Below are 17,563 nucleotides of genomic sequence, written 5' to 3'. Positions count from 1 at the left end.
AATACACTCTTAAATTATTTTCCTTAAAATTACACGGAAAATAAAATATACTATGAAAAAAATCTATATATATAAAAATGCAGTGGCATACGTGGGACCGCGCATAACTTGCGAATGGAAGGTCCGATTTTGATCGTCTTAGTTTTGTTCTGTTAGTTTTCACCCAAGGAAGGTTTATGAGGCAAAAAACATGGAAAATTTTAGAGTTTTTGAAAATCAATTTTCCATACATTTTGATCGAAACTTGAAACGTCAAAAAAGGCAGTAGGCAAGACAAAGTTTGCCGGGTACAGCTAGTTTAAAATAAAAATTGTTCAACAATAATAACAAAATATCAAAATGTTTTCATCTCAAAAAATCCGTACCTCAAATAGGCTTCCAGGAAAAATATAAAACTGTGAGGATGTTCAAAAATAAAAATTAGAAAAATCAAAAACTGAAATTCACGAAATCGAGAATTAAAAAGAATCATCTGCCAAAACATGTTTAAATCGATTTTAGATGACGAAAAATGATGTTTAGATCAAAATAAAAAATTTGGGCATTAGAGGGTTAAGACCGAGATAAGAGCAAGCAAAAAGGCCTGCTTTGAGGGTCTCTGTCAGAGTGCTAATACGAACCCGTGGGGTGACGCCTACAGGATCGTTATGGCCAAGACGAGAGGTGTGATGGCTCCTACAGAGCAATCTCCAGAGATGTTGGAGGGCATCATTGGAGGACTTTTTCCGCGTCATGATCCTAGTCCTTGGCCTCCTTTCGTAGGACAGCCGGGGACTGGGGCTGGCGATGAGGAAAGGGTCACCGATGTGGAACTTGCGGGGATAGCTAAGTCCCTTAGCGTAGGTAAGGCCCCAGGTCCGGACGGAGTTCCGAACCTGGCCTTAAAAGTAGCTATTGCAGAGGCTCCCGAGATGTTCAGGTCTGCTATGCAGAAATGCCTGGACGAGGGAGTTTTCCCAGAAGCTTGGAAGAGGCAGAGCCTGGTACTATTGCCAAAGGCGGGGAAACCACCCGGAGACCCGTTGGCATATAGACCAATATGCTTGATTGACACGGCGGGGAAGGTGCTCGAAAAGATCATCCTCAATAGAATGTTGAGGTTCACTGAGGGCGTAAATGGTCTTTCGAGCAACCAGTATGGCTTTCGGAAGGGGAGGTCCACCGTAGACGCTATCTTGTCGGTTACAAAAACCGTCGAGAAAGCACTCGAGCCTAAGAGGAGGAGAATTCGTTTCTGCGGAGTAGTGACTCTGGATGTAAGGAATGCATTTAATAGCGCCAGTTGGGCTGCTATTGCCGATGCGCTCTTGCGTCTGGGGATACCGGAGTACTTGTACAAGATTCTCGGAAGCTACTTTCAGAATCGCGTACTAGTTTACGACACGGAGGTGGGTCGGAAGTGCTTTCACATAACCTCAGGAGTCCCGCAAGGTTCCATCCTGGGTCCGGTGTTATGGAATGTACGACGAGGTGTTGAGGATAGAGTACCCAGTGGGAGTGGTGATTGTCGGATTTGCCGACGACATTACGCTCGAAGTCTACGGTGAAACGATCGAGGAGGTAAAGTTGACTACCAACCACTCGATCAAGGTTGTGGAGGCGTGGATGCGGTCCAGGAAACTGGAGCTGGCTCACCACAAGACAGAGGTGACGGTTGTTAACAACATGCAGTCGGCGCAGCAGACGGAGATCAGTGTAGGAGAGTGCAATATCCTGTCAAAGCGCTCTGTCAAGCACTTGGGCGTGATGATCAATGATAAACTTACCTTCGGTAGCCACGTCGATTATGCCTGTAAAAGAGCCTCCACAGCTATTGCGGCACTGTCCCGGATGATGTCCAATAGCTCAGCGGTGTACGCCAGTAAACGCAAGCTTCTGGCTAGTGTTGCTACGTCCATACTCAGGTATGGCGGCCCGGCGTGGGGTACCGCGCTTAGTACTGAATGCTACCGACGGAAGCTGGAAAGTACTTACGGGCTTATGTGTCTGAGGGTTGCGAGCGCGTACCGTACCGTGTCACACGACGCTCTCTGCGTCATTACAGGTATGGTACCTATCAGCATTCTTATCAGTGAGGACATGGAGTGCTTCGAAATGCGCGGCACAAGAGGCATACGCAGGACTGTCAGGATGGCCTCTATGGTCAAATGGCAGCGCGCGTGGGACAGTTCCACCAAAGGAAGGTGGACCCATAGGCTGATACTGAGGGTAGATAGTTGGATTAATAGGCGCCATGGGGAAGTCACATTCCACCTGACACAGGTCCTTACAGGTCATGGTTGCTTCCGACAGTATCTACATCGTTTCGGGCATGCGGATTCTCCCGAATGCCCAGCGTGCAATGGTTTGGAGGAAACGGCGGAACACGTTTTGTTCGTGTGCCCACGTTTTCGCACAATGCGTGACCGCATGCTTGCCACATGCGGGGAGGACACAACTCCGGACAACTAGGTCCAAAGGATGTGTAGGGATGAAGTTAGCTGGAATGCCGTTTCAACGGCTATCACCCATATCGTCCGGGAGCTACAGAGGAGGTGGCGCGTGGACTTGGAGAATGGCTAGTCCAGATGCAGTGCAAGAGGTGGTCCAGGGGTTCGAAGTCGGCTTCGTAGGTCATACCGGTGCCCTGCGGTCGAGATCGACCCTTACAGCAATTTAGTGGCCGCGGAGAGGAAGTCCCGGTAGCGGTGCTGTCGTGGCGTCAGTCTACTGGGTTGAATCTAAGCCCACGGTTGGAAAGGGGTTCCCGGCAAGGGTCGGGGTAGGTAAGACCCTGCTGTCTGCAACCTACGGATGCATCTGATAGGGCCTGAAGGGTAGTGATACCCTTACTTACGGGCAGGTCAGATCGGGTTGCATGTGGGCATCAGTTCTTGATGTCCGCTCAGCAGTAGGGCGCGGGCGGGGTTGACCCTGCCCGCCTTCCGAGGACAAAGGGAGTGGCGAGGACCACTCGGGAAACTGGCTAAGCGCCAGCATGCTATCGTGATGGACTCTCCAGAGCGAGTCATCGATGTTCGTTGCTGCTAGGCTACGGCAGCTAACCTTGAGGGTGCGATATGCACTAGCCCCTCTCTGAAGCAATACCTTCTTGGTGGTTCCGGAGAGACGTAGGGTTTGGCGACCATAGGAATGTGTTTCAGGGGTTTTTGCCGCTCGTTAAAAATTCTAACACTTTGTAAACAAGCTCGCTGAACTGTCGGACAAAGTGAGGTTAGATCAGGTGCTTGCAGTACCCTATGGTTGTGCTCCCGTTGCGTGGCGCTAGCATCCCATCAATAACACGGTCGTGTTGTCATTTTTGTTTGCAGTGCTCACCGCTTCTGGCATTTGAGCGCTCGTGTCCTTCTGTCGTGGGGACAGTCTCCGTTGGTGGCGTTGAGGTACACTTAAATCCTTTACACACGATTTTGACGTATTTTCAAATATATTATATAAACAATATGATTCACTTCCGCGTTCCCCATACACTGAATTGGCGAACAGCTTACAGCACCATCTAGCGTCAAACGTGGCAATCAACCTTAAATAAAACTACATATTTGCTAAATAGGTTTAACCGTGTCTCCATGACATTTCCTTTTGTTATGGTCGTCAATCATATTTGGGGATGTACAAGATTCAATTTGCACAAACAAAATTATGATATTGCACAAAGCAAATATTAAGTTTATATTTTGTAACTGTCGTATATCAGTGATGGAACATACGCAATTTGACGTTTCGCAATTATCATTTTTTCCAGGAGCATATTTGTTTTGGAAGTACCGATAAGTGAAATATTTTGGTCAAAATGCTGTAGCTAATGGGGATACTTGTTGATTCATTTTGACTTAAAGTATATTGTGTGCAAAAACTATTACGCAAAGAATTGACATTTTGATATTATTTATCGAGATTATTGACATCCCTAGTTCATTGATGTTGACAGCGTGTGTATTTCTGAAGGGCATACGTTTTTAGAGTGTAATAGTTGCCGCGTTCGTCACAAGCGGCGCCACAAGCACAGGATAAAGGGTCGCCAGAAATAGCTGGAAGTGAGTTATATTATTAATATAGTATATTTGGTATTTTTGTTCGAGCTTAAATGTCTGTTCTCTGTGCCACACGATTTTGACGTATTTTTGTTTGAGCTTAAATGTCTTTTCTCTGTGGTATAACTTTGTAGCGGTCATATCATAGTGTGTCGTTATGCTCCCGTTGCGTGGCACTATAGTGGCTATAGCATCACATCCCATCCCTTACACTGTCGTGTTGTCATTTTAATTTTCAGTGTTCGCCGTTTTCGGCATTTGAGTTTCGTATCGCTTCGTGGGCTGGTGTGTTTTAACGATGAACACTGCCATCGTGTGGTCAAATCGGGGGTCAAATCGAGTTTATATGTTGGGTAGTCGCCGTTGATGTCGTTGAGGTACAATTAAATCCTTTGCATAAGATTGGGACGTATTTTTGTTCGAGCTTGAACCACAGAGAACAGACATTTAAGCTTAAACAAAAATACGTCAAAATCGTGTGTAAAGGATTTAAGTGTACCTTAACGCCATCAACGGAGCCCACAATGCGATACGAGCGCTCAAATGCCAAAAACGGTGAACACTGGAAACAAAAATGACAACACGACAGTGTAAGTGATGGGATGCTAGCGCCACGCAACGGGAGCATAATCACATACTATAATATGACCGCTACAAAGTTTTACACAAGGCAGAAAGCAAAGATAGACGTATGTTGATTTGTTTTTGGTGAGAGATAAACAAGTTACCTATCCCAAACATTTTGGCCACTCCCTGTAGCGCTCGTGTCGCTTTGTGGGCTAGTGTGTTTCAACGATGAACAAATCGAGTTTATGAGTGGGGCAGTCTCCGTTGATGGCGTTGAGGTACACTTAAATCCTTTACGAACGATTTCGACGTATGAGGTTATATGTCTGTTCTCTGTGGTGCTTTCCAAATATTTTTTCGGGAAAACCTTTTGATTTCGAAAAATTCGAATTTAGATGCTTTTCGCCATACTAAATAAAAAGATTTTACTTCTGCTTCATTCCGGTCCACAGAGAACAGACGTTTAAGCACGGAGAACAGACGTTTAAGCACAGAGAACAGACGTCTATCTTTGCTTTCTGCCTTGTGTAAAACTTTGTAGCGGTCATATCAGAGTAGGTGGTTATGCTCCCGTTGCGTGGCGCTAGCATCCCATCACTTACACTGTCGTGTTGTCATTTTTATTTCCATTGTTCACCGCCTTTGGCATTTGAGCGCTCGTATCGCTTTGTGGGCTAGTGTGTTTCAACGATGAACACTGCCATCGTGTGGTTAAATCGAGTTTATAAGTGGCAGTCTCCCTTAATGGCGTTGAGGTACACTTAAATCCTTTACACACGATTTTGACGTATTTTTTAGCCTAAATGTCTGTTCTTGTGCTCTAGTAAAGTTCCGCGGAGAGAATGTGTTGGTTTTCCTTAGAAAACTATTATTGTATTGTTGTTCAATTTATTTTTAATTCAAAATGTTGAAACTATTGGTCAGTGGGTTGCTCCAATTCGATTGTTAAAATTAAAAAAAAAAATAAAGGTGCGCTTGGGAAATAATTCATGGCGTCGAACGAGTTTTTCGGTGGGAAAGTCACCATCGATGTCGCTACTCTGCTTGTTGTTTTCTTTACACAACATTTTAAGGGAAATTTTGTTCGAACATGTTCGTCTGTTCTCAGTGCTTCAAACCTTCTGCTACAAACGCATCGACATGAATTAATTTTGACTTGTAGATCTTTTTGATATAATATGTCCGCAGTTTTGAGAACCTTAAATTAAAAAAAAATCTGGCAGACAATACCTTTCCCTATTAAATTGGCATTCATACATCTATTTTAACACAGACAAACAGACGTCTCACTATACTCACTTGTGAATATTACGCAACTCACTATAATAATCCGTTTCCGACATTCTTAGCAAACTGCAGTAGAATCACTTGGCATGATACGGGACCTCGCAATTCAGGCGACTGGCTCCGCCAAAGCACCACTCCTCAATGAGGCAGCAACACACTCCCTGTCTCGTCATGATGATTGCTGTCACCGATGCTTACTAGGGGAAGGACATGCAAGGGGAATATCACTAATCATTATTCACACCCCACATTCTCCTTCTTCTCCTAAAAAACTAGGGGTGGGTAATGTCTGAGACATAACCGCATTGTTGACGTAGGACAAAGGCTGGAATGAGGTTTCGACTTTTATATATTGAAATGGGCCCTTTAATTTGAAGTCTTAAATCAGCTGATTTTTCGTGTCATTGTTGTCCGACCTTCGTAAATAAATGCATAACGAATTTATCACATAACGTCGGTTTCCTGCAATAGGGGCACAACTCAAAATATGTCATTTTTGAGATTTTGATGGCAAATGATGAAAAACTATGTAAAATTTCATCTCACAAAGACTTGTTCCAAAATTCGATGAGAAACGCGAGATTTGGGCATTTTCACCAATTTTCCGCAGTAAGGGCACAACTCAAAATCAGTCAATTTTTTCAATAGTCGTTGAAAAATAGTTGTCAAAAATTCATGAAACAGATAGTCCTTCAGCCCTTTTCAATGATACAACAATCAAAATTTGTTTTCTTTTGTCAAATGATGAGAGAAATAAGTGAATTTGCAGGAGGTGCTTCATGATTGCCAATTGCCAAAACGCTTATTCTGAAAATTCACATTTTTTGAGTTGTGCCCCTATTGCAGGAAACCGACGATAAAAGGCCTACACAATGTATGCTGGCAAAATTCAAATCGGCGGAGTGATGTGTTGATTAAAGTTGTTACCTATGTGATCCATTTCACTGAACGCATTCATAAGATGTTAATTAGTTAAACCTTTCGGAACTCGCGCGGTTGGCCATCACTTGAGGGTTGAGTATTATTTTATTTTGAAGATAAATGTTCAACCGTTGTTTGAAAGAATTTTCGTCGAAAGGAAAGAATGATTATAATATTGAAAGGCGTTAAGCCATAGCTTCCCAAACATCATATCGCGATCGCAACAATCATTAAAATAACTAAAATTGCCGCTATGAAATGAACAGATGGAGCCACCGTAGCTATGTGTATTTGACACAACTCAATTGCTGTTAACGAAATTTTATATAATTTTGATTGCAGTTTCATGAAATATTCTAGATTCAACAATACGTTGTATAGTTACGCGAACAACAATTAGAGGCCGGCTATACTGTTGCTAAGTTTTCAGTCTGTCGCTTTTAATTATCCGATTCATAACTCTGGAGGAATAATTTTCACTGGTCCTGAAAAGGACCTTTTAAATAACAGGAGATTTCGGCAAGACAATTGAAAATTATCCGCACTGAATGCTGGAAGCCATCGAAAACTGCCATTGCTTACTGCCGTGGATGAGATTCCTGGTTCTTCTTCTTCTTCTTCTTGGCGTAACGTCCTCACTGGGACAAAGCCTGCTTCTCAGCTTAGTGTTCTATGAGCACTTCCAAAGTAATTAACTGAGAGCTTCCTCTGCCAATGACCATTTTGCATGTGCATATCGTGTGGCAGGCACGAAGATACTCTATGCCCAAGGAAGTCAAGGAAATTTCCTTTACGAAAAGATCCTGGACCGACCGGGAATCGAACCCGTCACCCTCAGCATGGTCATGCTGAATACCCGTGCGTTTACCGCCTCGGCTATATGGGCCCTGTTCCATATAGTTTGAGATTCCTGGTTCCAGATTCTAGAGATTCCTGGTTCTATCAGCTAAATAGCCGAGAGTCATCGCAGGATTGGTGCGCAGCTGCGGAGGTGACATCCATTCCCTTTGACTGATTCAACGAAAATGACGGAAGAAAACAGAGGTCACTGCTTTTATTCCCCTTGATTAGTAGATTAGGCTCCTCCCATTTGGCTGGCTTTCCAGTTTATTTCGTTTGCATGACCCGCCCCGAATGCTCCAGACGCATCAAGCAACTAACCAACCGAGAAGTGAGCAAACCACCAGCGGGTAACCAAACGATCAACTTTTAAGCGCAAACCGACATTCGGTTCTTCAGATTTGTGCTCTAGAAAATTCTAGGTGTGGCTTCGTCATATATTCACCTTCGAACATTTTCGAAAAATGTTTAAACTTAATTTTAATTAAACAATGTTTCACGCAAAATAGTTCGGATAGAATAATGCGTTGTTAAATTCCGGGTGGAACCATTAGGCCATTAGTGACCGGTTTCATCATTATTGCTGGGCCACCAAGTATTCAATCTTTCACTTCTCAATTGCACCACACTTTTCTCGTTCGATGGAATGAAATTAGCTGATTCACAAACTCTTAAGGAATAATTAACGGTGGTCCTGAACAAGACCGTTTGATTAATTGACGATTTTAGGAACGAAATGGCATGAATTCACCATGTCACGCAATGCGTGTTGGTTTTCTCCGTGCTGAATGATAAACGCCACCGAAAACTGGACCGCCGTGGATTACAATAATGACCAGTTTCACTATTGCTGGCAACGATGCTCTGTCTTTTGCTTTTTGGTTGCACTACATCTCGATCGATGTTGGAAATTATCCAATTAACTCTTGAGGAATCATTTTCGATGGTCCTGAAAAGGACCGGTTTGAATAATGGACGATTTTGATGCATTCAAAATGCCATGCAATGCGTGTTGGTTTTCGCTGCGGAGTGCGGAGAATGCTGGACGCCGTCGAAAATTGGCCCACCGCCGCTGCCATGGCTGCGATTCCAAGTGCTATCATCAGCACGATATCCGAGAGTAGTCGCTGGGTTGTTGTGCTGCTGCCTTGCTGGAGGTGACATCCACCTCCAACCTCCTTGACTGATCCAACGAAAATGACGAAAGAAAACAGAGAACACTGCTTTTATACCCCTAGATTGGCAGATGAAGCTCCTCCCATTCGGCTGGCTTTTCAGTTAATTTCGTTTGCATGACCCGCCCCTTATGCTCCAGACGCATCAAACGATTAATCAACCGAGAAATGAGAAAATTTCCATTGAACGGATAATGTAACCAAAATATTAGATGATTTAGATCATTTTAATTTGGAAAATGTTAGAATTGAAACATTTTTCACGCAAAATGGTCCGGATATGATAATGCGTTGCCAAAGTCCGGGTGGAACAATTAGACGTCATAATTGTTGCTGGCTGAGTCACCAAGCATTCAAAATCATTCACTTTTCGGTTGTACTTCACTTTTCCCGTTCGTTGGAATGGAATTATCCGATTCACAGCTCTTGAAAAATCATTTTCGATGGTCCTTAAATTAGGAAGAAAATTAAATGAATTCACTATGGGGCTGTCCATAAACCACGTGGTCATTTTTTTGGGACTACTCAACCCCCCCTCATGACCACGTGGTTTATGGACAGCCCCTATGCCACTATGCGTGTTTGTTTTCTCCGCACTAAATGCTGAACGCCACCGAAAACTGGCCCGCCGCTTGCTGCCGTGCATGCGATTAATGACCGGCTTTGCTTTTGCTGAGAAACGCCGCTCTGTCCTTGCTTTGCACTAGGTTCACCTTTCTCGATCGAGGGTGGAAATTCATCCAATTAACTCTTGAGAAATCTTTTTCGATGGTCCTGAAAAGAACCGTTTGAATAATGGACGATTTTGATGAATTTACAATGCCACGCAATTCGTGTTGGTTTTCTCCGCGCTCAACGCTAGACGCAATCGAAAACTGGCCCGCCGCTTGCTGTTGTGAATGAGATTCCTGGTGCTATCAGTACGATAGCCAAGTGTCGTCGCTGAGTCGATGTGCCGCTGCCCAGCTCGAGGTGTCACCTCGACGGTGGTCGAAATGGAACTGACGATCAGCTCTCGCATGATCGCATTCCTTCCTGCATCGTAGTTGCCCCCACGATGCGCACCAATCAGAGAGCGTTGGTATACTGAACGAGAAAATTTGTCCGCTACCCATATTTATAGATTTCAGCGATTTCAATGTCTAACTTTAAAACAACTTTTCAACTATTTATCAATGATTTTTAGGTTCACCGAATATTACAAATTGAACGCGGGAGTTTCATCTCTCGGATAACGGGATTTGTTTATCATTTCGTTCAGTGGGAGAGGTACTGTGAGCGTTTAAAATCTTTCACTCAAACGTAACGCTCTTGGTTTCATAAATTTTGAAATGACACCGGGTATAGAAAACAGAGACGTAGTCCTACGTCAAAAAATAGTCTAACAATCAGGCTTGTGATTTGTTTCCACAATGTACCCCAAATCCACGCTATTGCTCTCTTTATCTTTGTCAGTCCATCTCCTCCTCAGACTCAGAGCCGTCGTCCACGGCAACCGGCAAAGCACTCGGGTTCAGTCCCTGCTTCGATTCGTACACTCAGGAAAATTGCCTCATACTTAATGGAAAATATCCATGTGCCAAACCACATCCAAAGTATATGCAACCAATACCCGATTACGCAGGCAAATAAGCGCATGAATAGTATGTGCTCTAAATTGTATGAGTCGCTATGGTGCCTCATCAAAAGTATGAGTCGCACTAATGGAAAACATTTGTTTACCCCCATTGCAAAAATCCATGTCCCGGGCACATAAAAGGAATGAAGATTTTTTCCCAGTGTAGGCGATTTTAGTGGCAGTATTCAGAGTTTCCCATTTCTCATGTGTACATAAATGTGACAGCGAGGCTCTCACCAAATTGTCTCCCAGCTCTTCAAAATCGCAGTGTGCTGCGCTGCTAGGAGGCTCACGAAAATCTGGTGGGTGCGAGCTAGGCACATAGCTCCCGGGGAGCTCGCCTCATGCGCTGCGTGAGCTGTTGGTATCTAAGGTGAAAAACAACTTCTTGGTAACGAAGAACCTCAACAACTTTTTTCCGTACAGAACACAAGTGTCTGGTTGGTCTATGAGATACGACTAGGGACTCTCAATGCAAAGGTTAAGGTTTCAATTCTCGTTCGTTTAGGAAGTTTTTGTCGTGAAATTTTCTAATTTAATCAGCGCATGAGACGCAGCTCATGAGACACATCTTGAGAAAAATGAGGCGCACAACTTTCAGTCTCAAAATATACTGTGCTCCTGGGAGCTTGCTTGTAATGTGGCTCCCGTACATGGTACTACAGCACGTGTACATCAACTCTGGCAGTATTACGATACTACCATAAACTAATTTCAAGACCTCGATGTACCAAAGAAAACCATTAAATTTCGTGTGTCCAGTCCGGTATCCAATAATATGCATTACCGTGTATTTTTCCCGTGTAAATTGCATTTTGTGTAAATCATATTTAGCGTGGTTCACCGATCTGACAGTAAAGGACTAAACATAAATTACGTAATTGGGTACCGAGGATTGTTCACGCCTTTTGTCCATCCACGTACCCGACGAAAATCATCTTCGCTTTCTTATCCAACTTCTGCTTTGGGACATGACGTACATGGTATTCCGAACAAAAAGTTCTCATGTGCGCGTAATACGGCCTTTTCTCAACGGCAGACAAAGGCAAACGATTCTGGATCTTCTCTATGCTGAACTGTTTTCGGTAGGGGACTGATATGTCTTCTTGTTTTCTTGTCCCTAAAAAAAAACCAAGCTACTGTGTTGAGACAGGTTGTCAGTTTGGCTACAGAAACCTCGTATTGGTGAAACAGAGATGCCATTTCCTTGGTTTTCGGCGACTATCCAACAGTCTAACATGCCATTTCCTTGAACGGTTTCCATTATACATACCTGCATTTTCTTTAGCAAAAACAATTTATGGCGCTTGTCCAACACGCCATTTGCTTGGACGGTTTTCATTAAACATCCCTGCATTTTCTTTATGCAGAACAAGTTTCGGCGGTTGTCCAACGCGCCATTTTCTAGGACGGTTTTCATTACACGTCCCTGCATTTTCTTTATGCAGAATACTTTTCAGCGGTTGTCCAACACGCTATTTCTTTGGACGGTTTTCATTACACGTCCCTGCATTTTCTTTATGCAGAACAAGTTTCGGCGGTTGTCCAACACGCTATTTCTTTGGACGGTTTTCATTAGGGGCTGTCCATAAACCACGTGGTCATTTTTTTGGGACTTCTCAACCCACCCCCCCCCCCGCGTGGTCATTAGTCCATACAAAATGTTTTATTCGTCCATACAAAATGGTCATTGGCCGAACCCCCCCCCCCTCATGACCACGTGGTTTATGGACAGCCCCTTACACGTCCCTGCATTTTCTTTATGCAGAATACTTTTCAGCGGTTATCCAACACGCTATTTCTTTGGACGGTTTTCATTACACGTCCCTGCATTTTCTTTATGCAGAACAGTTTTCAGCGGTTGTCCAACACGCTATTTCTTTGGACGGTTTTCATTACACGTCCCTGCATTTTCTTTATGCATTACAAGTTTCGGCGGTTGTCCAACGCGCCATTTTCTAGGACGGTTTTCATTACACGTCCCTGCATTTTCTTTATGCAGAATACTTTTCAGCGGTTGTCCAACACACTATTTCTTTGGACGGTTTTCATTACACATCCCTGCATTTTCTTTATGCAGAATAATTTTAGCGGTTCCACATGCCATTAATTCGCTCCAAAGCGAAAAATCCCGTTTATGCTTACCTTGTTTTTCCAATCATACCAGCCTCGAGTCACCGCCAGTATTTATCGACTCTATTCCCAATTACCGATTACCTTATCTGCCGCCACACACACCACGTCATTTGTTTGCCTTTACTTTTCAACCGAGTGACAACATGCACATGAACAATCCGCGGAACCATCCTACGAAAGCGTGGTCACAAGTGCCGAACAAGAACATGATCAAGCATGCACGCAATGATCGACTAACGAACCACCCATTCAACTATCACGTGCTATCAGTCGACAACGAGAGTCAACCATACCACCGCGCCTGGGTGTATGTGAATGTGCTCGAACCGTAGCATACATATCCACAACGGCGCGGATAAAAAAAAAACTACTTCGCATTCTCAGCTCGCCGCGTTTGTAGCACTAAACACTTCACACACACAAACAACCCAATTGTTCTCACTGTTTACATGCCAAGTGATTCTACCTACCTTTTGATTAACTTGAAATAAACAATGATGCACTCCTGGCAGGATCGCCAATGTGAATATTACGCAACTCACTATAACAATCCGTTTCCGACATTCTTAGCAAACTGCAGTAGAATCACTTGGCATGATACGGGACCTCGCAATTCAGGCGACTGGCTCCGCAAAGCTCCACTCCTCAATGAGGCAGCAATACACCTGTCTCGTCATGATGATTGCTGTCACCGATGCTTACTAGGGGAAGGACACGCAAGGGGAATATCAGTAATCATTATTCACACCCCACATCACTTATCATCGTTAACCTTTTTAACGGTTAGTTCAAATATTTTGTTGCTCGCAAATCGCTCGGTCACGGCGCTCGCATCGTTTTTGCTCCTAATTGACGTTTGCTCACGACGGCCACCTAATGAGTGGTTTGCGTAACACAGCCTGATTAGCATTGGGCGACTATGTTTTCATGACGATGATTTTATCGCAATTTGTGTGATACGTCTCTCTCTCTCTCTCTCTCTCTCTCTCTCTCTCTCTCTCTCTCTCTCTCTCTCTCTCTCTCTCTCTCTCTCTCTCTCTCTCTCTCTCTCTCTCTCTCTCTCTCTCTCTCTCTCTCTCTCTCTCTCTCTCTCTCTCTCTCTCTCTCTCTCTCTCTCTCTCTCTCTCTCCTCTCTCTCATCTCTCTCTCTCTCTCTCCTCTCTCTCTCCTCTCTCTCCTCTCTCTCTCTCTCTCTCTCTCTCTCTCTCTCTCTCTCTCATATTTTGGACACCCGGTGTTTAAACTCGGTTGAAACTATTTTGGAACATTTTGCCGCTTGAATATGCTGGATCACATCCTTATTACTTGATTGACAAAGGCTGATTAGACGAACATTGCGAATTTAATGCGCTAGAATGATAAACATTTTTGTTTACATCTGCAAGTTTCCTCAACACCGCAATCTCTTTTTGTAAACATGAACGATACTCGCACGGATGACGAGATTGGCAAAAATTAATTTCAAGGCAAACAAGGATATTTCCAGTAAGGAAATGATTGCTGCCCGTGCAGAGCAATCTTATTTAGCGAATGATTTTAAAAATTTCCGTCATCCTATCATTAAACCTGTGTAAGTTGTGATAATACGACCCAGGGGGTCCAAAATATATGGGGGTCCAAATTATATTGGTTACCCTATTAACTGAGAGCTTCCTCTGCCAATGACCATTATGCATGCGTATATCGTGTGGCAGGCACGAAGATACTTAATACCCAATGAAGTCAAGGAAATTTCCTTTACGAAAAGATCCTGGACAGCAGTCCAGTTACGTCAAACACACAAGGCTACGGTGGCGCTATCTGTTCATTTCATAGCGGCCGTTTTAGTTATTTTAGTGATCCATTACTAAATAATTGATTGTAAGCTTCAACAGTTATACTGTCTTAACAAATATCATATATGATTGATGAGCATATATTCATAAACACAGGTAAAATGTATTGAATTATCAGTATATAATATATTTTACGATAATTTCAAACTGCAAACTGTAGCAAAAAATCTCGATATGTCCTATTGTTCTCTCGCTACATTTATCAGACACATGTCCTTAAGTAGTCAAACACTTGGTCGAACAAAAAATTAGTTTCCACCACCTTTCGCTATTGTATGAGTACATGGTTGCAACAATAATATTACTTGAGTTCCCTCTCATCTAGATATACATTTATATGGTATATATTGACCTGAGCAGCGCCAAACCAATATTATTATATATACGCTTCATCACAATAACTCTCCTGGCATGCTGCATTAAAAAAATCGGAAAACTGTTTCACATCATGTTTGGAGCTCAAAAAATTGCAAATTTTCATTTATTTTCGAGATGGTTTCATACAATCTTTTTCTTATTTATTTTTGCTAACCTAACGTTCGAAATTTTAGTGAATTTTTTTTCTTGGAAATATTGATCAAAATCGATTTTTCGACTTTTTTAGTAAAGTGGCCCACTGTGCATTTTACAGTATAGAGGTAATCACGTTCAAATGTATGCGTGCCTTTTTTGTAGATGTAGTTGTGAAACTGCGAGGAAAATATTTGTACTCTTGCCCCGGACGTTAGTTTTATCATTATTTACCCGTTTTACCCAAATCGATTGGGTAATATTTGCATATGCAATTTGAGTAGCCTTTCAATCGGCGTGCACTTTTGTGTGAGGAAAAATTTGCGCTAGTGTTCGTGTGTTGAAATGTCACTTATCTCTATAAGTGTTTCCGAAAGAAATGTCAAAAATAGCAGAATGAACAACTTTGCAGAAGAAAGTTTTCTTCCAGAACGCTTCTATAAAAAGCTAAAACTGATCTAGATCAGTTGCAACTTGTCTAGATCAAATATCATGTAACCAAACTTTAGTGCAAACTCTTACAAGACACTTCTCTAAAGACACCAAATCTCTAGGATGGATATCCAGAGCACTAGAGGTTTTGTCTGTTCAAAACAGCGTTCTGCCCCAGTGTGAGACAGAAAGCAAGTATTGATTAGTAGTAACGCACCGATTGAGAGTTCACGGTAAAAATTCTGCACGCTAGATGTAAAAGAAAAATCCCTTAACTATTCAATGTCGTAATCAACATGATCAGAAGTGCTTTTCCTTTGAGATCGCAATGCTGTCAGTGTTGATTTGAGGACCAAAACAAACCCACCAGAGAAATCAACAGAAAATCCCTTCGATTTGCACTACTGTTAAAAGCAATACGATCCAAAGTGAAAAGTTGTTGATTTGGTAATGACTGTTTTGGGCATGAAAGTAAATATAGATGACAGGCGGTAGAAAGTGCTTCGCTTCGATTCGCATCTCTCTAACAGATGAGAAGCAGAGTAGTGGTAAAATAGTTGATCGTGACTCTAAAGGTCCTGGTATCGAATCTGGGTGCGGCTGTACACATTTTTTTAAAAATTTTAGTTTTGAAATCAAAACATTGTCAACGACGAATTGATGTGAAGATACATTAAAATTGAAGAGGCATTGGATGTTCTTTGTCAAATGATATGTAATTGATAACAAACTGATTGAACAGTAGTGCGAATTCAAGTGCCAATCAGTTTATATCACAGTGCATATTTTTTACCGTGTTGAGTTTTCGGCGTGTCTAGCTTTTTTGATTAATCTCGTTTGTTTTCTCTTCTCTGTTTTCATGGTTGATAATTACAGGTCGTGGTGAGCCACCATCCGGAGCCGGAGACCCATGCGCCGGATGTAACAAGCCAATCCTAGATAAATTTCTTCTAAATGTACTGGAAAGAGGCTGGCATGCGTCATGCGTGCGGTGTTGTGAATGTCATCAGCCTCTTTCAGACAAATGCTTTAGCCGAGAGGCTAAACTCTATTGTAGGAACGACTTTTTTAGGTAAGTACCAATATTGCTTGTCCATTGATTCAAACAAAAAAAAAATATAAATAAAATGTGGCCATGCAGAAGCTTGTTTGCCGAAAGCAAAGATTTACATACAATATATATTTACACAGAAGTGGTGGCTGGGAAGAATGCTCCTAAAGATTATAATTATCAGCGTTCGAGATCACGCATTCATCTTCCTGTGCTGTGGTATAGAACGCCTCAAACCATAAAAGTGTGCTTGTGTAAGACGCCGAAGCTCAATTCAGAGCCTTTGCTTGAACATGAGTTGGGAAGATAAAAATTGTGAGATTGATCCTATGCGGTAATTTATTCTCAGCGCTTGCCTTTTTCATTCAAAAAAAAAAAAAACGGTTCATATATGAATATGATGCAAAGAAAAATGACTTCAGACAAAAAGGGTGTGTTCGCAATGTTGAGTGATATTCCATAAGATCAGTAGATTTCCCAAACGAGGGCTTAATTTTGTGCAGCGTCTAAACGGTTGATTTTTTCTCATTTTTGAAGTTTGTTGGGGGTTGGACCTGCTTAATGACGAAATATGAAATTTATTCGAGATAATCAATAATACATCCGACCGAACTGCGGTTATGAATGAAGAACTTCTTCAAGTATTGAACAATACAGAGTGAATATTAATAATGCGAGAGAAAGTTGGAACTTCAGAAGTCAAAACTCCGGCGAAGTTCGGCGTCGGCATTCTAATTTGGGGTTCACCGACGCATAAGAATTACCTGTGTCGGCGACGCTTCAATTAGCATGCCGACGTTTTTACTTCGGCGAGCTTTTGTTGGAGATATTTGATTTCACATATCGACTTCAGTCTAAAATATATCAATATGCACAATATAAGATGAGTATAACGAAGCTACGCTGAAATAAATCATGTTGTGGAAATTACCGATTCCACAGTTAAATTACTAACCGTACATATGATTCTCAACCGACCACACAATATTTATGTTAAATTCACTGAAATATGAGTGAAGTAACTATGCATTGCAGTAAATTTGACTAAAAGCGTAGTCGCCTCAACAACAAAACATTGTCAATTTTATCTGGACACGCATCTTACAACACGGTATGGTTAAAAATACAATGCCCAGCTGTTAAATTTAGATTATTTA

General features: G+C 42.4%; 1 protein-coding gene across 3 annotated transcripts in view; it reads left to right on the top strand.

The window, feature by feature from the left end:
• LOC109419429 (LIM/homeobox protein Lhx5) overlaps positions 1-17,563 on the top strand; it is a 314,686-nt gene that overhangs the window by 34,354 nt on the left and 262,769 nt on the right. For all 3 annotated transcript variants that reach the window (XM_029877137.2, XM_029877136.2, XM_029877138.2), the window contains exon 2: positions 16,232-16,427. In XM_029877137.2, the coding sequence (XP_029732997.1) occupies positions 16,232-16,427 (196 nt within the window). The remainder of the gene's footprint in view (positions 1-16,231; positions 16,428-17,563) is intronic.

This window comes from Aedes albopictus, chromosome 3, assembly GCF_035046485.1.
Source record: "Aedes albopictus strain Foshan chromosome 3, AalbF5, whole genome shotgun sequence".
Lineage (NCBI taxonomy): Eukaryota > Metazoa > Arthropoda > Insecta > Diptera > Culicidae > Aedes > Aedes albopictus.
Note: the sequence above shows the minus strand (reverse complement) of the source record. Positions and strands in the feature narration are given on the sequence as shown.